The sequence below is a fragment of the Calidris pugnax genome, unplaced genomic scaffold, assembly GCF_001431845.1.
Source record: "Calidris pugnax isolate Ruff unplaced genomic scaffold, ASM143184v1 scaffold81, whole genome shotgun sequence".
Lineage (NCBI taxonomy): Eukaryota > Metazoa > Chordata > Aves > Charadriiformes > Scolopacidae > Calidris > Calidris pugnax.
This window is the reverse complement of record NW_015090880.1, coordinates 5,825,902-5,851,374: the sequence shown is the minus strand read 5'-3', so window position 1 is coordinate 5,851,374 and position 25,473 is coordinate 5,825,902. Positions and strand designations below refer to the sequence as shown.

Sequence of the window (25,473 nt, the reverse complement as noted above, 5' to 3'; positions counted from 1 at the left end):
CGCTGCAGATCTCATTTCTCCTGTTTTGCTGCTTGTGAAGTCTGCCAACAGAATCCACCTTGACAAAGTCAAGGACTCTGCGTTTAATGTTGAACTGAGTGAATAAATTATGCATGAAATTGTGTCGGAGTCTCTAGTGTGCAGAATTGCTCCTTTTGATATGAAAGGTTAATTCAGAAAGGAGTCCAAAATAGCTGGAAATTGTGGGGATAAGTGGATAGTATTCACTGTTGTGAGCTGTTATTACTAGAAATTGCATTCCCTCTCTAGCTTCCCTAGAGATTTAGCTTTGCTGGTGAATATAAACTGTACTCAATAGAATAGCATTTAGGAGTAACAAGAGTGTATGTCCACACACAGTAAAATATTCTAATGGTGTTTTAAAAGGAAGCTGTACTTTTTCATGTGTTCCATGTACCCTAAGGATGGATTGCTATTACATTTAGGTCAAGAACAAGGCATAGGGAAGGTAATAAGTTTTGAGTACATCTTTATTACAAATATTCTGATTGTATGATCCATATCAAACAAACTGGACAACCATTTTTTTTTTTTTCTGATTGAGTTAGTATATGCCTTATGAGAGAGTGTTGTCTCTCATCAGGACTCCAATTGGGTTTTCTTACAGCTTTGGGAAAAGATTCATTCATGTTTTTTCAGGATGTCCTCTCCTTGATCTTTTGCCGTGTTCGTCAACAGTGCAGCTGTGTCCTTTCTCGTGCTTGCTTTTGATGCATCTTCTCTATGCAATGCAGTGCTACAAGTTTGGGTTTTTTTTCCCCTTTTTTAATCCCAAAGGAAGTTAAAGACTCACTGTAAGCAAAAGTATTAATTTTAGCCAAGTTTGCTCTGAATTAAGACACTTCTTGTTGCCATCTGTTACTGTCTATGATGCCTCCGTAGCAAGGAGCAGGGATTGCACTGTAAACACTCAGGAAATTAGTTTCAGCAGGATATTTAACAGGCAGATTATTTCCTTCTGCATCTCAGCTTTCCTCACAGTTGGAGATGTTTGGGCTCTGCCTCTCTCCTAACAAAGGACAAAATCATTTCCAACGTGCTGTGAGGTCCTAGGCAAGGCCAGGCCCAGTCTGGTCTGGAATGACAAGGGGGGACAATCCCTCCTCTTAAACCCCTCATCCATTCTGAGTAGGACCGCAGTAACCTCTTCTCCTCATCACTTCACCAATATTTCCAGAGCTTAGCTCCATGGTCAAAGCTACCAGTAGAGCAGCTGTTTTTCCTTCTGGCTCTCTTGGTTCAGCAAGGGGTCCTGGCACTGAAGAAACCCTCTTCAGTATGGTACCCTGGCCATGGGGATCCCCTGTCCAGGTGACCCATGCTCTGCTAGCCAAGGAGCTCCAGGAAACGGAGCACTTTCCTGTATCTGTGGCTGTTATCTTTTTGTGTAGAGATGCTCCTGAGGCAAAGCTGGTTCAAGGAATTTCTAGGATTTCCCTTTATCAACCCGGAGCTGTTTCCAACTAAATGTGGAAAACTCCACAGCAGTCTTGAAGCTGTGGAACGAAGAAGCTCAAATGATGGCAGGGTTCCAGTATGAACTCCAAGGCCGTGATATAGGCATTTCCATATAGGTATCTAGTACTAGGTATCTAGAAGAAATGAGGGGTGCCCAACTGACCTTCGTGGCTGGCTGTTCAGGATTTGATGAACTGGCAAAAAAGAAATGCCTTTCAAATGGTGTCTGTGCACACACACACAGTGCAAGGACAAAAAAACCATGTGGTGGATACACATACAACACAACCCTCTTGGGATGAAAGCTGTGAAGTTAAAAGGTATCAGAAGACAGCTAAGAAGGAGATAAACTGTCAGCAGGTAGATAGTACAGAAAGAGGGCTGAAATGAGAAGTCCAGCTAATATCCAAAGAGCTACACAACTCCATATGGACCTAATGAAGTCAATGCATAAAAGTGAGATTCTTTTTCATTAGGGAGCTATACCATGGAGCAGTAGTAACATATGTTCAGAGATGGCCACATCTGCTTCTGAATGTTTGCCCCCCACCTTCTCTGCCTGGGAAGGTTACAAGTCAGAAAGTAGTGATAAGTCATGATAATTACTTGAATTTGGTTTTGGCTCTTCTCTCTGGGGAACGAGACCTCTAATCTCTCTTCCTGATGGATTCCTCCTCCCAGCTTTCATCTTCTGACCCTTCCTGAAGTATCTACACTGGACAGACTGGCTGATGCAACCTGATATAAGATGCTCTTGCCACAGTACAAAAATGTTCCTGCTGCTTTCCCCAGTACAGCCCAAGAGGGAAACAGGGAAAAATTTCCTTACTGGTCATGAAAAGAAAAGATGAATCCCAGGAAGCTAGATGTCCCAGTTTCTACTACATTTATTATCAACCAGCATATATTTGGCCTTAAGGTCTCCTTTCATTATAGCGTAGTATCAAAAGGTGTTCTAAATGCGGACTCATGAATGGTTTTGGCAGAGCTTCTGTGCTATCAAGCATCTGCAGTTAAGTGTGACTATCCAGGCTCTCAGGCAGGCTTAATTTCTTAACCACTAACAAGCTTACAATGGTACCAGTTTGCACAATGGAGTAATTCAGAGCTTGAATGATCCACTTTCTGTTATTTCCTTGTCTGAGTGATGCGCTTCCTGCTTCAGAAAGGCTCCTGAAATCTCTGTTTGGGAGCCATCAAACTCACTCCCGAAAACAAATTAGTTTTTCACATTCTGTTGCCATTTGTTATTGATGCTTTCTCTCCTACATCTCAGGGGATTGCTCATCACTCATTGTGCACAATGTCTCCAAACACAAAAGGGAAATCTGGACGCAAGAAGTGCTGTTAAAAGTTGTGGTAGAAACAGAGAGTTCTGGAAAACATAATTGTTTCTCTTTTCACTCGAAATGCCAAGACTTGAAAGCATTTCTGCTTGCCGAGATAGGTGGATGAGCCCTTGTTTCATTGCAACGCACACAGATGCAGTTAAATAGTCCCAGATGGAATCTGAAATATTCCATAGCAGCCTCTTGGGCAGTGAGTGCATTAACTGCCACAGGAGAAGGCTGTAAAGGCTCCCATCTGGTCATCCATCAACACTTTTATACATTATCATCAGCAGCCTGCTTGGAGGGAAGGTGTGCCACATTTCTGAAAATCCAATTAGATGATAGCAGCCAGTTCTCTTTTATCCTCTCTGTTGCTGAGCCATCCAAAGCATTTTTTTAGATTAAAGAAACATCATTTTCCTTCATAGGAGCTGTGCTGCTTTATCTCTATCATGACCTGTTCTTTTATGTGCTTTATAATTCTATTATTAATTGGGATTTCAACCATTTGCCTGCTACTGAAGTGGGACTTGCTAGTTTGCAATTCCCAGGATCAGCCTTATGCCTCTTTTTCCCAAAGACTGATATAATTGCTGCTCTTCAATTTGTTGATAGTTACTCTTTTGAGAAGAGATATTACAGCACCTCAGCTGCAGGGTTTGATGCCAGTCCTCTCCCTTACCCTGATGGATCAATTCCCTTTGACTCTAGATGTGCAGATGCTTCTGCTGTGACTCTCAACATCACAAGCTGGGATGAGCTATCCTCTTTTATATCTTGATTTTCTCTGAGTGGTTCAGAGTTTGGGACACCAGCCCTGCTGAAGAATTGTTTGCAAAGCATGGAGAACTCCCAAGATCTCCAGAATTAATTCTAGCAACGTTACCTTAAAAGAACAGGCTTCCCTCTGGTTTGGGTTTTATATAAAGGACATTTTAATGGCAAGACTTTACATTTTCAGGTAAATAATTAGTGTTTTCTCCAACATAATTTTTTTCCAGGCATTACATGCTGAGGATGAGCACTTTGATATAGTCTTTATTGATGCTGATCAAAGGAACGCTGTTAACTACTACAGCTTTGTCATGGATAACCACTTGCTGAGAATGGATGGAGTGATCTGTGTAGAGAATACACTCATGAAAGGACAAGTCTACCTGGAGAACATATCTGATGAAAATGTACTAGCTGTCAGAAAATTAAATACAGTGATTAATTCAGATCCTCGTGTTCAGCAGGTTAGTGCAATGCAATTGGTTAAGGTGCCCGTGGTACTGTATCTATGGATTTTGCAAAGTACTCTTTAAAATGTTTCTTTTGTTGGTGCCATTATCCAGGGGACCTAAAATGAACTCAAATTTTATTATAATTCACCTTACTTGAGCTCTATGTATGAGTTTCTATATTCAGAAATGGTCCCTACTCTCTGTCTACATCATAGAGTGTTAGAGGCAAGATAAAAGTGGAGCACTTAAGAGTGAATAATCAACTCTACAGTACGGCCAAGGAACCACTGCTCTGCTTTAAAGGCTCTGCAGGCTGTAGGGCATCATCAGCACAACAGGAGTCAATGAAGTCCTACTCCAGCAGGAGAAAAAAAATACTGAAATAGCATGCACTAACAGTATGTTGTGAGTTTAGAGGCAAAATTAGACAAATATTCTCTAGGGCTTTAAAAGTCAGCATGAATGATATTGCCCCAGGGCAGTAAAAATGGCACCAGCCTGCAAAGCTTGCTCTCCCCATGGCTGCACTGGGGCAGCAGAGAGGCTGCTGTGGCTGGGGGAGCCACTGAGGATGGCCACATCCCTGCCTGCCCTCCCGTCCCACGCTCTCCCCTGCCATAGGGTCCTGCCGAGGAGGTCTTGGTACGTGCCTCATAGGCTTAAGATCCTTGCCTGTCTGCAGGTAAGAAGGCCTTTAGAGATGCCTCCTGGGATTCTGTCTTTATCCTTTCTCCGACATATCAGTGGCAACAGCTTTTCTTTGTAGAAAAGGAGAAATCAATGACAATTTTTCTGTGTCCTGAATCTTACTGTTAGCTATCCAATGCATGGAAATAGCATGTTGTTTCCCTGTCTAATGTTCTAATAGTTTGATATTAACATTGGATCTCCAACACTGAGTACAGCTTTCACTAAAGCGTACCAGAGAAGGTCGGTGCCAAAACCCACTGACATTCGTCTCTGATGTTCCATCAAATGCTGAAGAACACCAAAGTGTTGCTGTTATGGTTTGTTGAGCTCCAAGGGTAAGACTTCCAGTCCTCGTGACAGCGTGAGCCAGGCAGTGGAAACCCAGAAACCTCAGCAGCTGGCACTGATTTAGAAAATGGAGAGACAAAATTGCATTTTTTTCCTGGCATTTCTGGAAACTGTGACTTTGGAAGAAGAATGTGAGCAAATACAAGTGCCTGACATACTTGTGTTGGAAGGAATTTCAGCTAAAGAATAGGAGTAGGAGAAAAACTGCCACGGTCTAAGGAAGGAAGGACTATCCTTCATGTCAGTGGAATCTGGGTGATGGAAACCCAGGCACAAAGCAGTTGAGAACTGTGTGTATATGTGTTACATTTGCAGATAATCTTACCTGTGCAGAGTGGACTGAGCATTATCCGAAGGAGCCCTGCACCTCCAGATGCAGTGATTGAATCCAAGGTGTGTATTTCCTCTCTGTGAGCACTTCTGGGAAAATTTTGACTCTGCTGAGGACGATGACAAAGTAATTTCCAGGGGTTTGGTGGCGGGAACCCAACCTTGAGTTCTGTCATGCTGTGGTGCTGTGCAGCATGGACTTACCAGCTTGGGACTTGGCATGTATTAGCCTCACTGGTCCAGGGTTATACTAAAGCTATTAAATGCTGATTCCTTGCTAAGTCTTCTGGCTCAGCCACATTGGTGCTGTGATGAATCCCCGGAGTGGTTGGTGTGCTGCTGGCTGGGTATCTGCCCAATGGTCTCCCATCCTTCCCGGGCAGGGGAACATAGGCGGATGGAGCCAGGGCCCAGCTATAATGAACCAATGCAATATTTCTGAACCAGCTCTTTTTTTTTTTTTTTTTTTTCCCCCCGAAGGCAGCACATGATGCCCTTCTATGCTCTCTGAGCTGAATATTTTCATGGCCTTCAATTTTGCTTGTCCTGTGGAAAAGATGGTGCTTTTATCTTTCTCTGTTTTATGTAGTGGGCATCATCCAGCTGTAGTGAAATTCCCATCTGGAATCAAAATGGCCCAAGTCAGTAAATCCAGACCCAAACATCCTGATTGTTTTGCAGTTTGAGTGCTCCCAAAGCTGCACCCACTGGCAATTCCTGGCATTTCAAACGCAATATTTTAAACATCTTGTATTTTCCATTTTGATTCCAGTCAGGGGGAAATGATGTATGGCAGCTGATCAGATGACAGCTTGGTTTAAGTTATTGGCTGATATCTTTATTTGCGCACCAGCCTTGTGAAGATATTTTGATTGCACTCCACTTGAGCCAAGTCCCGCCTTGAGAAACTTCTTCTTAGCCTCCATGCTTCCCTGAAACCAGCTGAGCCTGAGGGCAGGTTTGGGCCCTGAGAAGGAAATAACTGGAAGATTTAATCAGTCATCTTCTAAGAGGTTGTACCTGACCCATCTCCCATGGGAGGCTAGGTCAGGGAAATACCATACCCTACTCTGGAGTGGTCAGTGCCTCTCCTGAAATCACAGCCCTTCTGCTCCATTGTCTTGCAGCTTAGTGCTCTTATTGAGACTAACATCTGTGGGGACAAGGGTGCTTCTCAGCTTGAATTAGTCATACCTTTTGTATTAACTGATGGGCCATGAAGACATGGACCACTGCTCATGCTCCCACCTCATTCTGACAGGCAGAGTCCTTCATAGCTATCACGTTGCTGAGCTTTGCACCTTATTGTGCAATGTATATGTGTTTTTGTTTTAGAAAGAAGTGCTGAGAGATGACGTCTTCTGGGGTTATAACAGGCGCCGCATCCTTGACCGGCTGCGTTTGGATGGCAAGGTGGCCTATGTGACGGGCGGAGGGCAGGGAATTGGGAGAGCCTTTGCTCACGCACTGGGGGAAGCTGGTGCTAAAGTAGCTGTCGTGGACCTGGTCCTTGCAAAGGCAGAAGCAGTGGTGTGTGAGCTCAGCCTCAAAGGTAAGCAGGGGACTGACCTGCAGGTCCTGCTGTTGACAAACCAACAGTGAGTGCTGTAATGAGCTGTTTAACTTGTTCAAACCTGACCTTTTCTCTGTGGCTCAGTTCTCTTTCATCCAGCCCCTGGTGTTCCTCAGCATAGATCGTGCAGCAGCCAAGGCACCTTGGTCTTCACTAAGGATGGATGACAGACAAGGCCTATGAACTCATTGAACTCATTGGCATGTACCCCCTCCCTGGCACCTCTTCCATCCTTAATATCTGGACCATGAGCCAAAGCACCAAACCAGGGTAGAGCTATTGTCAGCCTGAATCTCTCATTCTGCCCTCAAACTGAAGCCAAGTCATTTCTGAAACCCTCAGCTGTTGTTCTTTCAAACGTGCAAGATCAGATATAGAAACAAAATACTAATAGACATAATAACTAAAATCCCAATAAGAGGTAAAATCCTCTACAAGCCTCTTCTATTTTAGCAATAAAAACAGAAAATGTAACATAAAATTGAATTTCCCCCTGGGGCCATGCTAAACTGCAACTGTAAAGGTGAAAAAGAAAACTGGAAATATAATTTTAATGAGAAAAGAAAGGAAGTGTTACTCATTTTATAATTCCTTTTCTGAGATTACAGCCGAGCCTTCTTCAAAGTTCAGTACTGCTTTGTCTTTAAAGATGGAGCTTTACCTGGGAAATTCTAGCATTCCCATATGGACAAAGTCACCTGTATCTGTTTCCGCTCTGACTTCAGAAAGGGATTGAGCCGTTGGAAACCATATTCTCCAGCAAAATCAGTCCCTGCAGGTGCATTTGTGTCACCCAGTCTCAATGGGGAAGGGTCAAGGAATGTTTAGCCAACCTGAGCCTCCATAAAGAACATCGTAAACAACAAGACCCAGTGTGTATGATCTCAGCTCTAGTAAGTGGGAGACACTTATACACAGAGTGCCAGTGTACTGGTTAAAGCTTTGATTGCTCGTCTGGTCCCAGATAATGACCTGGAATAGAAAGTGTCCAGCTCCTATTACAAATTCTTGAGTCATCCAGCCCCTCCTTCCCTGAAGCTTTTCATTTTCTTATGCACTGAAGCCATATGGTCTTGGCACGAAGTAGCTGTGCCCTACAAGTTAACTTGCCTTTTGGACATTTTTTCGAGGTGAGATCCTGCATATCAAGTAGAGCTATTCAGATAGAAATGGGCTACTTGATAGAGCCATGAGACTTTGGATGCCAACAGCCTATTTGGAAACTAACTTAACTTTTCTCTGGGGCATTTTCAGTAGGAGTTTGATCATCCATCCTTCAGTGGCTGCCCTATATCTCTGCTCCGTCACCGGTGGGCTACAAGCCCAGAGGAGGTGGGGAGTGTGTTACAAAATGCAGTTGGAGAGGTCACGAGGGATAGCAAATATTATTGCAGTCTAAGGTAAAGAAAATCTCACTTCACAGTCCTTACACATCTTTATCCTTTCAGGTCAAATATTTTCTATCAACTTGACCAGTGCAGCTGGTCAGGGCACATCTATTCCATCTCATGACGGTTTTTGAGGTTTCAAATTTATTGTCGTTCCTTGTTGGAACAAACCCCAAACTTTGTAATGCTTTTCTGAAAGGGAATTATATCCAAATGCCCGTTTTTGGAAAGGATCTGAAAAGGTCAGGTTTTTCAATCTCTTTCTCTCCAGAGGTAACTAGAGAGTCTAGCCTGGACCTCAGAAGCTTTCCCTTGAAAACTTTTGTTGAAATCAATATGTTTCCATGAAACATTTTGGCTTCAAAGAAGTAACGTACTCTGTTGGAAATAAATTTTGACAAAAAGGTTCAGCTAGCTTTATTCTCAAAATATTCACATGAGTAAATTGAAGCAATTGTAGTATTAAAACATACTTTTTTCCTACTATAATAAGCTCAAAGAACCTGTGGCTTCCCCCCCCCCCTTTTTGGTTGTGGTTCTGTACCTCAAAGATGGAAACTCAGTGCCCCAAGTCATTCCCATATAGATACTTTTTCAAAACATTTTGCTTAGCTTTCTTAAACCCACTTTACTTCTTATACCAAGGAGCCCTTTACTGTCTTTTGGGATGGTGTCATCATTTCATGATGAGTTTTAAACATCAGAACCTCTGTGATCTCAGTTTTAGCTTTGTTAGACAGCTCTGGTGTATCTCCCTTGGCTACAGGGTTCTTTGTTTTTAGATCCTGCGTGAATACCTTTTTCAACACTTGCTAATGGATCCTGACAGAAGAACCAAAAATGATGAAACATAACCAAAAAATCCTAAGGGTTACTTTCTACTACATACCCCTCTGTCTTCAGGGGGAATCACTGCCTGTACCTTAAGGGAAGAATTAGTCTGATGGGATTTTTAAAATGTGCATTTTCGCTGTAAACTATGCAAATGCCTTCCCCACAATGTCACTTCTGATCTTCTTGCCTATCTGCAATGTATTACTCCCGTTTATACTGAGAGACCAGAGATGAAGCCCATGGCAGGGGGTTTGTGTCCATGTCCCCTGCAGAAGGGTGGCTCGGGCAGGCTCGGCACATCGATGCCGCTCCAGCACGGAGCTGCTGGGCCCCTCTCCTGCCCCTCTCATCACAAAACTGCCTCCATGAGCATCACAAAACTGAACCAAGGACTGTAGAGATACTTTGGTACTGTCACGCATGTAGCAGCGCAGTCACATCTCGGGTTTCTTACCTTCGGACTACCGATTTTAACCTATTTTTCCACAGTTTATGTTATTTATTTATTTATTTTTAACAGATGCTTTGCAGGGAGGGGGGGGACAGTGAGGAGACAGAGATTATTTTTATTTTTCCTCTCTCAGGGTACAGGCATATCAGCTGAATTGATTAAGGTCAAGTGTGGGACTCGGGTTTGAAGTGAGTTGTGCCTTCACTGCTTCTTCGCTAGACACTCACGCCTGGCACCTTTTGTCTTGTTTTTATGAACTATTGTATAAGATGAAGCCGTAAATGGGGTGAGAGTTGGAGGGCAGGTGAAGAGCCTCATTCTGTTACCATTAGTAACACGCTTGCACCCATTTTGTCTGTAAATTGAATAAGAAAGATTGCAGCAGCTCCCTGTGCGTTACATGTCTTGATAACAATTAGGAGGAGCAACAAGGGCTGTCTGGCTATTCTTATTCTTTCAGCATATTTAGCATAAAACCTGCGATAAAATAAGAGGTCTTGTTTTGTGGCAGAAAGTACATTCATTTTTTTTTTTCTTGTAGGTGGCTGCATTTTGGGTCTGCCCTTTGCTCTGCCATGGGAAGCAAGGGGGACCATGGCATAGCCAAAGGTTGGAGGGGATATTAGTGCCCATGCCCCAGCCTGGGGAGCACCCCAGACCAGCATCACCTCAGGGTGTGTGCTCTGTCAGGCTCCTGGAGCTGCTGGAGATCAGTTTTCTATCCAAAAGACTCTGTCACTTTCTTCAAACATCACTGGGCAGTTATTGCTTTGCCTCCATCTCCTTCATTTTGGGAGAGTCTTCTCCTATTCTGCTGGGTTAGGTTTAAGGCTTCTTATAAATTTTTTCTTAGAATTATTTAGAAGAGGGACCAATGGGGAAAAAAAATTTCTGGTTAAATAGAAGTAAAAATTCTTGCTTTAACAGCTGTAACTTCCTACCAGTGCACTGTTCGCTTGCAGGCTGCTGATCTGTGGTCCAACCCCAGCAGATGCTTCCCTCCTTGTGAGTTAAGACCCAGTTCACCACAACCCTTACTGGTGTAGCCTTGTTTGACTTTGAGCATGGGCATAATTCCATTGGCACCAGGTGCTTCAGTAGGCTGCTTATTAGTTTAGTTATAATGGTGTTTAGTAATAATGGTGTTTAAAGCTGATTTTCATAGTAAATTAAATGAAGTTATTTATGGATCAGCAGTGGTACAAAAGTCAATGCCTGGATTTTTCTAGGAAAAAAGGCAAAACTTTTGCATGCTTCAACCCAGCAGATCTCGTAACTTCTGAATGTTTGTGTTATTTTGGTGGTGTGATTTGCAATAAATACGGGCAGGGACCATGACTGCCATACCCGTGAACCTGCAGGAATTCCCAGAGAGCTCCCACCTAAAACTGGTTTGGTTTTGTCTGGGGCTCAGAGCTGCTTGGATGCTGCGGTTCATCCAGAGAGCACTTTTTGGACAAATTGCTTTGATTTCTGCAGTATCTTCGGGGGAACTGGCACAAAACCCATCTACATCTGAGCAAATGAAAGAGTTCTTTGCTTGATCTTGTCCCTGAGCTGATACCATCCACCCTGGAGTGATGCTCTCAGGGAAAGAGAAGCTGCAGTTGAGGCTTTGGACAGAAGATGGTGCAGTGTTCAAAGCTTCGGCTGCTGGACTGGCAGACTCCACTCAAACCTCAGTTTTATGTTTGCCTCCAACAAGCAAACCTCTCACCAGTTAGCAACTTTCCAATAACAGTTTTATAATGACAAACACATTTTGCTCCCATTTGTGGAGCAATGAATTAAGGTGGTATATATAAAAAATACATATATATGAATTGATAAATAATCGTTAAATAGGTTGTTTTTTTTTTTTCCTCTTTCTGTATGAATTCCTGACTTCCTCACCCTTATTTTAATGCAGGGATTAAAAGCATTGCCCTCGCGGCAGACATAAGCAAACCCGAGGATGTGCAGAGGGTTGTGGATGCCATCGTAGCTCGCTGGGGCACCATTCACATTGCCTGCAACAATGCGGGAATCAACATGAACTCCGCCAGTGAAGACACTTCCCTGGAAGAATGGGACAAAACTTTTAATGTTAATTTGCGAGGATTATTTTTGTGCTGCCAAGTGAGTGCGAAATGCTGGACTGGTTTGTTTTGCAAATGGGTAATAATTGTCTAAGCACTTACTTTACTGAGATATAATAACAGTTCATTACTAATTATCACAATAAAATTAGTCCTAGTTTTGATGGAGTTAAGGAGAGATTTGCTTTATATCAATTACAAATTTTGGTCAATATTTTCAAAAGCAGTTAGGACTTACCGGCTGCCCAAGTGCAGACATTTAAGAATGTCCAGGGTTTTTTTGATGGTAGTTATTTGACACACCCTAAAAACCAGAAGGCTTTGGGGGGGTATTCCCAACATTAGTGATTATTTTGAAAAAATATTGCCAACAGTGAAGAGGGTCTGAAACGGCAATGGGATTTTTCCTACATCAGCCATTTTTATACCAAGTTTTTATATCAAGTGCTTAAAAAAAATGTGTTAGCACATAAACTCTTCTGAAAAGTGAAGACTAATTTATTATCATGTCATTATTAGCACAATCACAAAAAGGGTCACTGGTCTTTCCTTTAATTTCTGTCACAGGCTGCAGGCCGCATTATGCTGAATCAAGGATATGGGAAGATAATTAACACAGCATCTATGGCAAGTTTAATAGGTGAGTGATGAGAGCTAACAGTTGTGCTTCAGAATCCATATTTTAATTACTACCGATGCTATTTGAATCAATTAAACCTGTATTGGGAAGGAGTAAATCACTGACATTTTGTATTAGAGGAAATGTACTACAAAATTTTTATTGATATCATTTTTCAACATTTATCTGTCCTCAATGTTTTAGAGCACTTATTACTTTTTATAGAAGAGGCGGAGTCACCTTCCCTGACTCCGACGGGCTGATGGCACGGGAGAGGTGCTGGTGCAATACCCTGTAATGTCAGGCAAACGCGTTTGAGTGTTGGAAGTTGTGCCCCCATGATGGTTAACAAGCCACCCAAAAGCTTTTTCACTGGTTTTCGCCCCAGTATGCCCGGGTTTTATTTCATTATCGTTGCCAACAGGTGTCTCCACCAACGCTGCTGAATCAGCAGTATCGTCAAAAGCGCCAATAAACCACTGTAACATATGGAATGAAATCCCTACTGCTGAGCTAATCTGGAAGGCAGTTACATGCTGGTGAACTGAGGCCCATGTAACAAAAATTGATCAATTACACAAATTAAGCATAGCCCTTTAGGAATTTATTTTATTGGTCTGGACATCTGTTGCAGTATTGTCCAAATCCAAAAATCAAATGCTGCCTTGGGTTGCCAAGTTAGGCAAGAAAATCTAGTAGCTATAAAAGTACAACTGAAAACCCCTGTATTAATATCATGTCCATCTGCTGAATGTTACATAAATATGCAGTCTTTTTATTTTCCTTGGGAATAACATTTATTTTTACTGTGCCCAGTTTGACATTCTGTGACATTCTGCTCAGTTTATTGCACAGTAACTTTAAATGTTTCTTCAAAAATGCATTTATAATGTTGTTGTTAATCTTTTTTTTCAAGTGCCTTTACCAGCTGTTTTACTTATGCTTAAACACAGGCACCATCCCTTCGCTCTGGCTTTGTAGAGTTACAAAATCTCCCAAAGAAAAATAGTCTTGAAAAAAATGTAGAGCTTTACATTTCAAATACCCAGAACTTTTGTGCTCTGTGGGGGTCTGGTCTGGGCTTGGGCTGTCACCATCCACATCATTGTTGCAAAGGAAAATTTCCTGGGAGGTATTCCACCCTAGAGAAAGTTATGAAGCTCTGGGAATTGGCCCCAGCTGGGGGTCTGCTGGTTTGGCACACTGCTCCTGGCCTCACTCTTGCAGCCCAGAAGTGCTCTCAGAACTCCCAGCTTCTCCATCAAGTCCTGGCATAGCTTTGTTGGGCCGGAAGGTGATGTTGTTCCACCACGGCATCCATCCCAGCCCCAACTCAGGGTGCACCTCCTTGGCTGGCACGCCAAGTCCACCAAGACCTACATGGGGATCACATTTGAGGGCAGTATTGGTGCTGGAGCTGGATCAAGCATTGGAAAGCAACCCTGAGAGCAGTCTGGAAGGGTCATTGCAAGATGTGTTTAAATGTCATTGGAAGTTAATGCATGCTAGGCCAGAAGTTAAGAGATGAAGAGATGCGTTTACCTTCTGAACCTGTTTGAATCTTGGCATTGAAAAAATCTAGTAGTTATAAAACTACGACTGAAAACCACGATGTTCATATCATGTCCATCTGCTGAATGTTAAATAAATATGTTGGTTGGTTGGTTATTTAAGTATGTTGGCCAACTGGCATAGTATGAAATGTTTCTAGAAATAGTTGGGGGATTTTTTTTTTTTTTTTTTTTTTTTTTTTTTTTTTTTTTTTTTTTTTTTTTTTTTTTTTTTTTTTTTTTTTTTTTTTTTTTTTTTTTTTTTTTTTTTTTTTTTTTTTTTTGGTAGGTTGAGTCCTTCCTCAGAGACACAGGAAAACGATGAGACTCTTAGCAGGATAGGGAGGGTTTTGTTTGCGATTTTTCCAGATACACTGCTCAGAATCAGTTTTAATTAATTGAAGATAAGCTGCATACATTTTGCATATGTGCATTTTGATTCTGGTATTTCACTGGAATTATTCCAGACGTATGCTTCAGCGGCGGAGCTGAGGCTGCTGCGGCTCTGCCATTCGCACAGGTGTAACTCCGATCTGGAATTTTTACAGTGAATATCTTTAGTGGTAAGTGGTCTGGTCTTCTCTATCTGCGTGCACCCCCTCATTAACATTACGCGCCTGCTTCAAGGTCAGGCTGGAAGCCTTATGCACCGCACAAGGTTGCAAAAACATAGTGTCAGGTGTTTAAAATGTAATGCAGCTGATGTTGGCAGCATTTTTATCTGCTTTCCTCCCGTCTTCTCCGCCTGGAACAGGAGTGAGTGTCCTCGCTTCCCAGAAGCCTTACAAATTCAGATTTATTTTGGTGGCACTGTGAGGGGCATAGCTTTATTCATGAGTTCTAGCCCCATTTTGTATGAGTTTTGAGGCTTGCCGATATGTTCTTTAAGAGCTTTTTGCTCTCTGTAAGAGAGCACCTGAGGTAAAGGGAGAGGAGGCAGCGTGGGGTGCTTGGCTGCAGAAAGCCCACCCAGCTCCAGAGCTTCCCAGCACCCACTGTCTTCTTCTTGAGCTCTTCCCATTGAGAGGGGCCAAGTGTCTCAGGAGGGTGAAATTTCATCTTCTGAATGAGATATTCTTATGAAGGCAAAAGCATTTGCACGGAAGGACTCTAGAAACCCCTGTCTCAGCACCCACCCCACACCAGAGCTGGTTCTGAATAGCTTGAGGCAACTTGCTGTTCTCACCCACGTGCGCTGGAGGTGCAGAGCTGGTGCCAGAACTCTTCTCCTCTTAGCAAACGCCGAACGATTTATCACAAACAGACATGTTTGGGAAGTTCAGCAAAGAAGTGCTTTTGGGAGGTTAGGAGGTTAAATACCGAAATTGTATGTAACTTGGAGCTGGTGCATGGCAATTAATCAAGAAATTACGCCCCGCATCTTTTCGAGAGCCCACACGGCGCGCTGCGTCTGGGGGACAACAGGCACATATAGAGCACGAAGTGGTTCTGCTGGTCGAGATGTGAATTATTTCATGTTGAATAATAAAAAAAAAGAGGCCAGAATAAACGCTGGCCATGGTGTGAAATGCTCTTTGTAGCAAGCAAAAGGCCTCCACATTCTCAACAAATCTTCAGCATATGCATAAAAACACTAATTGTTGCTCCCGTCATGTGTGTGCTTTAAATCTATTCACAAACATCTTCCTTCAAGGCAAAGGTCCTTATTCACACACATGCTCAGTAATTTGCAACAGGGCTTTTTGCTCTTTCAGAATTTGGATAACTCAATTTGTTACCGTCTTCTTTTCACCCTTTAAATTGACATGCTCAAAACCAATCGTTTTAGTCAATAAAAGCAATTGTGGATATGTTGGGCTACCGTGGCTGGTACTGATCTAGAACTGATGCACCGGCTTCACTTCGTAAATTAAGACCAATTTAATGCCATCTACCAGTGCTGCTTCTCTGCTTTTATCAAGATGCGGTGGGGTTTGGCTGCCGCACCGTACACAAACGCAGAGATATTCACTTTCTTCCAGGGTTCAGCCTTACCTAACCCCGCAGCTACAATTGCCTGCCTTTGTGATTACTGATATTAGCACTGATTTCCCCCACTCTCCCTCCATGACAGCGTCAGCATCTCGGAGATGCTCAGTACTGATATGGTGCTAATTACGGAGCAGTGCTTTGCACTGGATTTGTTTAACAAAGTCACGATGGCAGCCAGAAAAGTCCAAGGAGAGACGCTTTGTGGGTGTAAATCCCAACAGCTGGACCGACTGGGTTTGGCTCCCGTGGGTTTAAAGCACTTTACACCCACTGGGGAATTGTCCTTAAGTAGCTTTCCTGGGAATACTTTGAGTGCGAGAGCTGGTGGAGGGGCAGAGCCACCCGAGCACACAGCACTAACAAGCTTGAACATGGTAATTAGGAAGCCGATCATTTTCCCTCTCTGAGTGACATGTGACATCTCTGAAACATTTGTCAAAAGCTTCAGATTTTGAAAGTGGTGGGTGTTCTGAATTTTTGGGACGCACCTGTGCTCACAGCCACACAAACACAGATTAGATAATATGATGTGTTTGCTTCAGACTATGGATAATTTAAAAATTAAGGAGAGTAATTTGTTCCAAGAAGCTATATATAATATAGTATGTTATATAAAATCTATGATGTGCTTTATTGTATTATAACTTTATATTATATTATATCATAATACATTATATCATATATCATTATGCTATACTGTATTTTGTTAGTATTACAGTGTACAGGTATTTTGCCTATAAACAGACATATGTATATAGTAGATGAATGTGCATGTGTGTATATGATTATTTATCTTTCTTAGGAGTAGTCAAATATTGAATATGTGTGCTTAATATATCGATTTTGGCTTTGTCCAAATACAGACCTTTTAAATTTCTTTCTTTTTTTTTTTTTTTCTCAATTTTTTTTCCAGTAGCCCAGCTGCTGAGGCAAAAACTTGAGATGGCAAAATACAGATGTCGAGTTTTGCGTTGTGGGTGGCTAAATTCTTGTTGCTCCCTCCCTGCCTAGTATCAGGGAAAATGGCAAATAGTTCATCTCAATACGGGGAATTGTCCGTGTAGTGCCTAAGCTATCTCAATTTGTGGAGAATAAATAATTTCCTATTTCTGAATCCCTTCTAGTCCCACACCCGCAGAAGCAGTTGGCGTACAACACCTCGAAAGCTGGGGTCGTAAAATTAACACAGACATTAGGAACCGAGTGGATTGACAGAGGAGTAAAAGTCAACTGCATTTCCCCGTAAGTAAAATGTAGTCTCATTTTGAAAGTACAAAGAGAATGAAATGTTCTAAAAAGCTCAAATGAACAGTATCTCGGCAAATAAAGTTTCTAATTAGCAGGTGGATTGCATCCCTTTTTATGTTGTCTTTTCCTTAACAAAGGTTTAAATACTTAGAACCAAGCCTGCTCTGTTGCTGTGTATACTCAGGGATTTAAGAAGAGGTTTTAGCATTTGATAATAGGTTTTCCAATAACGTGAAGGGTAGTTTTTAGCATTTCTCTTCCAGATGAAATATTTCCTTAGTCTGTCCAAGCCTTCCGCGGTTAAAGAAAAGGCTTTTGACACTTAATAGACAATACTTCTTTCCCCTTTTTACTTGAGACAAATATATAGGCACTTTAAAAGCCACATTGTACTGCTGTAATTGAGATACTGTTCAGCTCTGACAATCACAGGAGGCCAGGTGTAATTTTGTAAATATATATATATATTTATTGCAAATTGCATTTTCCTTATTTTTAGACTTAGAGCTGTATGTTTTATTTTATGGTATTTATTCACAAAGAAAAGTTTTCTTACCACATATACTTTTTCTCTCCCTGCTTCTCACACATGTATCCAACACAGGCATTTTATTAAACAATTAACAATGCATGATAGTACTAAGCAGAAACCCAGGTGGATAGTGTTAATTGGAAGCGGTCAAATTCTGTAGACCATTGAAGTCCGTCAGAGTAAGTAAGAAGGGCAGGATTTTAACCCAGGAGTTAAATTGTAATAATGAAGTTATAATGTACATCAAATTAGGAAAAACAAATTACATATTTTAATCCACAAAGTGGAGTAAAAAAATATAATGACAAAGCTCAATGGCGAGTGCCAGTGTTTTTACTGTTGGTCTTCTGTCCACTTCCTTGTACTAGCTGTCTTCCTTATGATTATATATTACTAATTATACCAGTGACTCCAGCCATCGCTCTATGTGATCCACAGATTCTTTACACAGCATCTTACTTTGTAATGGGATTTTTCCCATGCCAGTGCTATCAGCTTTGGAACAGCGTTCTCACAACCAGTGCTAGTGAATTTACACTGGCTTTCAAGAGCCAGGGAAGATGAAGGGAATTAGGGAAGCTCAGCAGGACCTGGCAGGAGTTGTATCTGAAAACAGACGGGTAATCTATACCAACAGAGGTGGGATAGTAGTACCACATTCACAGCAATCATGGATAAGGAGGTTCTTAGATGAGGAATTACCCATTTCCAGAGGGTTTACATACATTTAAAAAATATCCACTGGGAGGTTCTTAGATGAGGAATTACCCATTTCTAGAGGGTTTACATAAATTTTAAAAATATCCACTGAACAGCAATCATGGATAAGGAGGTTCTTAGATGAGGAATTACCCATTTCCAGAGGGTTTACATACATTTAAAAAATATCCACTGATGCTCAGAACTCATTGTTTTGTATAAGTTGGAAACATATGCTCATATTTGAAGAATTTAGTTTTCTGGAGGCAGTTGTCAGAGCATGGTGAACAAATGGTCACACTTCCACTGAATGCTCAGAACTCATTGTTTTGTATAAGTTGGAAACATACACTCATATTTGAAATTAGTTTTCTGGAGGCAGTTGTCAGAGCACGGTGAACAAATGGTCACATTTCTCTTTTTCTAATTTTCAAGCCAAAATGGGGCCGTATCCTCCCTCCCTGTCTTCAACTCTAGCTCTGAGCTCAAAAATCTTTTAACGGGTAGAGAGGTATTTCTTTGTGGAGGAATAACCAGAAAAGACGCAGAGAGGACAAATGGTTTTACTATCCTCCTAGAGCAGCTTGGAGACCCAGAGAGAACATCCCTGGCAGCCAAGCAGCAAAATCTAGGATGTAGCCATCTCACAACAGGAGGGGACTATGAGGAACATGGAGGTAGATACGGGGCATGATGGTACCCAGGATAATCTCTGAATAAGTAAAATATCTAAGTATGTCCTTTGCTCTTCCCACTCATGGTTGCAGTAATGCTTTAAGGCAGTCTGGACATACCTTTTTCTGAAGCTCTGAACACTCCAATCTGGCCTTAAACATTATTTCACCGTGCAAACCTTTTGGCCTTTTTTCCCTCTTCTTATCTGGTCACTTTTTAGCAACTTAATTTCTTAACGAGTGCATAAAACTTATGCAGAGCAATGCATAAAAGTTATCAATGCATAAAATGTTATAGCAGACTCCTTAGGATAATTTATTGCACTTATAAAATTGAAAATTTAGGTTTCTCTTGCTGGCCAGGCAAGCCTTGTTCCCATGGGGAGAAGGTGGCCAAGACTCCCTGGATGCTTTGGCTGACTTTGCCTGTTGCTCCATGCAGCAGCCAGCATCTCCGTGTATCGTGGAAACGCTCAATGGTGGCCCTTCTGGCACTGTCTAGTGTGGTTTCCTCGTAGCCTGCTGCACTACTGGTGTCTTTCTGAAAGGGATGTGGGGTCAGGCTGCAGAGGGGACCTGGGTGTGAACAGGGACCTTTACAGAGCAGTGACTGGTGGCCCATTCCTGGCTGTCCATGGTGTGTTTTAGTCCCTTTTTTGGTCCCCACACGTGTGGCGTGTGTTGGGTTTGATGGAGCAGGGCACATTTGAGAACCTCTGGGTTTTTGGCACGTGCAGCATTGGAACACTTCATTTTTGCAGCCATTGCACTGAATTAATGGCCATTTTCTGGGACTAATTAGGTCTCCCTGCTTGATTTGCAAGGCATAAAATGCCATCATGTGATGACCTTTGAGATGGGCAAAGTTGATGATGATCAACTTTTGGAAGCTGATTTTCAGCTTAACCCACAGCCACAGCCAGGCCAGCTTATTGGAGACCCAGCGGTCCCAGGGGATCAACCATGTTCCCCACTGCTGGGCTGCAGGGATTTGGGGTGTGATGGGCAAAGAGGCTTCATCCCCTGCATCCCTGCCTTGCTCCCCTGGCACGGTATGGAGGAACCGTACGGTGCTATATCAGCTTTTAGCCCAGTCAGAAAGAAGGTGGGGAGGCATCACCACTGGTTTTGGGTGTACCCCATCATGGGGGAAGGAGAGGCAGAGCTGGCAGGAGGAGCACCCCAGCATCACCTGAAGGCGTCCCAATTAAGCAGCATTACCATCCCCATTTAGCAGCAGCCGTTGCTGGTAAGTATCTTTGGACTTAAATCTAATTCCTTGGGAGATGTCCCAATTAAGTGCATCTCTTGATTAAACACTTCCTGATTAAGTGGAGTGTACTTAACTCATTCAAATTAATAACTCATCTGAAAGAAATCAAGTTACACACAGATGGAATCTTTTTTTGCTCTCATTTGGGGATTGAGCGCACGTAACAATTCCAGTTAAGTATCTGGTAAGTGATATTTTTCCTAATGTGTCTCTCGAAGTGGAAATGTTTTAGGCAATTTTTTTTTTTTTTTTTTTTTTTCCTAATGTCTCAAATTGTCCTGTGTATCAATAATGAAATATTGATGCTCATGTCTCACGTTAAGGAACCAGCAGTTTGATATTACATTGACATGCAACAGAAAGTACTGATAGGCTCAGCACTGCATACGAGATGAGGTAGGGAATTAATGCATTGGCAGTTGTCTTTGCTGGAACTGGTTAGAAGCCAACTAAAATCTGCCTAAAAGGGTTCGACAACATTAAATTGCCCAACTTGGCACCAGAGCTTTCCCAGAAGATGTGTAGTATCAATGACATGCCTAATATTTATAGTGCCATCAGTATGTGTGTTTGCAACTTTTAAGTTTTGCGCTATATCTTTCTCTCATTTCTATAACAAAAATTTCTAATGAAGTTTTGTTACACATCTAAATTTTTGCTACTTGAACTGAGCCTAAAGAAAGGTCCAGCCTGAGGCACACCGCTGTGATTTACAGGTTGCCATGATCAGACCAAAGAGAATTTTTCCGAACAGATTGAAAAATGTCCTCTTTTTAGCAAAATCTGTTGTGCTGGAGGACTATGTGTCCTATTCCCTAATCTGCATTCCCTTGGGGTTAAAACATATATGTAAATGAAAAAAAAATAAATTACAAAATCACATGGATCTGATCTCTGATAGTGTAAAGCCAGAATGATGATGTTGATGGCTTTGTAAGCACGGTGAGAGGCACATAAGGGAAAGGAGTCCAACATATTTCATGTCTCTCTCAAAGCTCGTTTCTCTCTGAAGAAAACCAGTTCTTGAGGAGTTTGGGTGAACGAGGGGGGAGAACAGGAGGCTGTGCTTGGGGGAAATAAGTAAACGGTCTGCAGTCCTACACTGGAATGCGTTTGATTTTATTACACTGCCAGAGCTTCAACGAGCTGCATCGCTCAGTGTTTCTGAACTGCTCTGGTGTTTATTGACAATTACAATAAAAAATAAAGCCGATATTTAAATCCTGCCTGATTAGTGAAAAGAGAAATGTTTGGGGGAAAGTCTGAATTAGTTCCACTTCATAACAGAGTAAATAGTAGATTTCAGCCTTCATTTAAAACAAAAGGTAAAGCTCATACCCAGAATCCAGTGTGCCTCAAAAAATTATTTCCTTGGAAGTATAAATTGGGATGCCGATGAAGTTTCAGAACAAAACGGGTGTTTTTATACTTTGTTCATTTCATATTTATCACTAGCTTGTTTGCTAATTTTCATTTGCAAGAGGCAATTCTTCCAGCTAACTGGCTGCCTCAATGGGCCACTGATTTCTTTGAAGTGACAGTCTGTAAATATGCATAAAAAAGAGATGCAATTAGCGTGTGTGTGGTTCAGTGCAGCCTGATTTCATTGGCAAGTTTACCCACAGTGTTGATAAGCTACATTATCTAGAAAATTGGCCGCTGAAAAACAGCACCTCTGATTGCCAGCAAAGGTTCCAGATAACAGGGTGCTGAAGAGAAATATAATTGAGGTTGAATATGTTAACCAAGGTGTCACATGCTCCTTAGAAGCGCTAATTTATCAGCATGTTGGAATTTTTATTAACATTTGGAATGCATTTCTACCACACTAATGAAGTGGAATTGGCAGTTCAGGTTTTAGTTATTGTCATTTCTGAGAAGTTAAATGTAATTTCTCGTTAGACACAGTTATGTAAATATATTTGTTCAGGGGCTGAAAAAATTATACATTTCGCAAAATACAAATATGTTGTTAAGGAGGAGTATGACAAATCAGTCGCAGTTAAAGTCATAAAAGCCAGCCAAATGTTCGCCCAGCATTGTGCTTGCCGGAGCATCACTCATTTTTAGGGCACCTGAAGAAAATGAACTTAGCAGAGTTTTAATAAATGGCGTAGTCGCTCATTAATGTAAAAGAGGTGAGACAGGTAAATGCGCTGTGATTTGTTGGGGTATTGGTTTAAGGGGAATTGCGCCGGAGGTGCCGTGCTTGTCTTTGCCTCTCCTTTTTTGTGTGGAAGGGGTCTGGAGCCCAGAAGGTCACTGTCTTTGCTTTCTCCTCATTTTTTGACGTATGGGAAGTGGGGCTGTTTTCACTTTCTGGGCTGTACACAAACATGTTGTGTGATGTTACGCTGCAAAACAATAGGAAGAGAAATCAGTAAAAGGATGACAGTTCCCAAGAGCTGTGACAGACCTGGTTCAAGGTGCTTTTTGTTCCAATGCCGCTCTTGTTTTCTGTAAAAAAAAAATTCAAATTGATAACTATGAATAACTTAAAGGCTACTGCTATATGTGTGTGCACAGTATATGTGTACTCACTTAAATAAAAGCACTAAGCCTGCCCGTCGGCAGCGCAAGGCAATAGGAAAGAATCGATGCCAAAGTTTGCATCATGACTTTCAGCAGAGGCAGAGCAGGTCTGACTTGTGCATCGCCTTTGTGCTATTCCACGGGTTTTCCTCCCAAATTAACATCTCGAACACCTATTAAGTGCCACCTTTCCTTCTGGGCAAAACCTCTTCCTAAACTCTGGGTGCATGTGCTCGTTGCAGGGGCATCGTGGACACGCCGCTCATCCGCTCCAAGGACCTGCGGCCACTGGTGCGGCGCTGGCTGGTGGACATCCCTGCGGGCAGGCTGGCCCAGGCCACCGACCTGCAGGCTGCCGTCGTCTACTTGGCCTCCGAAGCCTCTGATTACATGACGGGCCATAATTTGGTCATCGAGGGCGGCCAGAGCCTGTGGTGAGGGGCTTCCTCCTACCTCCGCTCTCAGGAGCGCAGGTCACGTTGGAAAGTGCATATTAGAGTTCAGTTTAGTCTCAGTTTTGGTCTGTGTGGCCAAGTGACCAGCTAATATGAAATGATTGTGTTAGTCTTTCGGGTGTTGCTTTGGAGACTCATATAATGCCAAAAAAAAAAAAAAAAGCAAAAGAAAGCAATCTTTCATTTTTAACATTTTCATGTTTTTCACTATGCATTCACATTTCTGTTAAATTAGTGTTTAATGATATAAAGGCACATTTACTGCAGTGAGACTTGGCTATTATTTAGTTTAACAGGGGGCATTTTTAAAGCAATCAATATTAGCTGGTCTGTGTAGTATATTGTTCTTAGGAGATCTTTTTTTTTGTATTCAAGTTGTTCCAGTGACATCTGTGAGTGCTGAAAAACAGTTGGATGTAGTGTTAAAAAAAATAAATTAGTTCATTGCATTTGAACCTGAATGTTGCCATTTTATATTTACTGGTGTTCTTAGTTTTTGACAGTGTTTTTATACAAACACCCACAGAAATGCCCCTGAAAGAGAAGTACTGCACTTAATAGAGAATCATGGTTGGTAATTATAATGGCCCTAATCCAAAGCCCATTGAGGTAAGTGGGGACTGCTCATATACTTTAAGTAAAACACATGTATAAGTGTTGATACAACTGGGTCTTTGTTTTCCTTGATAGGCAGATGTAAGCAAAGGTCGTCTTCTGATTTTTATTTTTTTTTCCCCCTCCTGTAAAATTCTGAAGACAACTCTCAGGTGTAAATCAGGGCCAGCTCAAATGGGATCAAATACAGTCCTGTTGGCTGAAGAGCTTGTTTCTGCAACAGTGCTTGGGTTCAGTGCTTATAGGCAGTAAAACGTGGCACAGTAACACCACCGTTTTGATAATGCTCTGAATTTATACAGACTTCCATCCTGAGGGCCTTTAAGCATAACGTAAGGAGAATTTACGGGAAGGAATTCACTTGCAAATCCTCATGTCATTTGTTTTGCGTTTGGCAGCTCTTTGTTACCATAACATAAATAATTGTGGATGAATGTCATTACTTTGATTAAATGCTACAAGTCCATACATTGGCTAGCCATTATTGTGGTGAATTGCTATAATGGCTTCAGACTTGACATTCACCGCCACACTGTAAGGTATGCATCTCGCTGACGTACTATCATCGTTATCGTGGATAAAGTGCAAGAAGATACTTGTCTTCATTAAATTTTCTATTAGACCATTGATAATTAATACATATCTCATGTTTCATCTCGAGTCGTTTTTCTGGGGAGTGTTGCTGTTAAGCGACTCAGGGCTAGAGCTTCTTGGCTGGAAATCCCTGCCTTGTGTGCATGATCTAATTTATTGACAATGCTCTGCAAACTCACAGGCTTAAGGAGAGCTCAATTTTGGATAAATCTTCAAGAAAAACAATTAAGGATTTAAACGTCTTATTATTTTTCTGGGCTCACAAAACCTTTTCTCTCCTAGCTCCCACACTTGCATCATTTTGTGTCATGCTCTGGAGGGCTCGGTGGAGTTCTCACATCCCTCTGGCTGGCTTTTCACCCAGAGGTTAATGTGCAAACATTGGTGAACTCATCAGGAGCTCTTCCAAGGGATCCTAGAGGGGCTTGTATACTATCGCTTGCACTGCTGGTGAACAGTTTGTTGCAGCTCCTACCTAAAAGTGTAAAATAACAAACTTTAGCTAATTTGAAACATGAACTGAGTTGGCGCTGGAACCGTAACCAATGTTCTCACTTTCTCAGTAGAAAGACAAAGGGCTGAGCAGGCTGCAGGGGCTGACCTGCCTTTCCCTGGCTGGCGGTGGCTGCGGGTCGGCACCAGAAGGTGCTGGCAGGGCATCTCAGGAAGCTGGAGTTCATCGTCCTAATGTCGGGTGTTTTTGGGAAGAAGACTTTCAGCCAGCAAGGGTCATGCTGTGACTTTCACAAGCTTCAAAGTAACTTTAAAAACAAAACCCAGACAGAAAAAAAAAAAAAAGAAAAAACCAACCAAAAAAACCCAACCCAGACTTTAAAAAAAAATGAAATAATCAAGATGATCTCTTAACTAAGCAGCCTCCAGCGTTTGGACTAGAGCGTGTCTCGCCCAATCTGCTGCCCCAAGGCTCTGCCTTTGAAGGGCAGAGCAGAGAGGAGTGAGTT

The 25,473-nt window shown here is 42.1% G+C and overlaps 1 protein-coding gene across 1 annotated transcript in view; it reads left to right on the top strand.

The window, feature by feature from the left end:
• Positions 1-23,285, top strand: part of LOC106890677 — a 34,015-nt gene extending 10,730 nt beyond the window's left edge. Inside the window, exons 5-11 of the mRNA XM_014946631.1 lie at positions 3,812-4,048; positions 5,390-5,467; positions 6,740-6,956; positions 11,560-11,768; positions 12,296-12,368; positions 17,014-17,131; positions 23,090-23,285. Coding sequence (XP_014802117.1) covers positions 3,812-4,048; positions 5,390-5,467; positions 6,740-6,956; positions 11,560-11,768; positions 12,296-12,368; positions 17,014-17,131; positions 23,090-23,285 — 1,128 coding nt within the window. The remainder of the gene's footprint in view (positions 1-3,811; positions 4,049-5,389; positions 5,468-6,739; positions 6,957-11,559; positions 11,769-12,295; positions 12,369-17,013; positions 17,132-23,089) is intronic.
• The last annotated feature ends 2,188 nt before the right edge of the window (positions 23,286-25,473 follow it).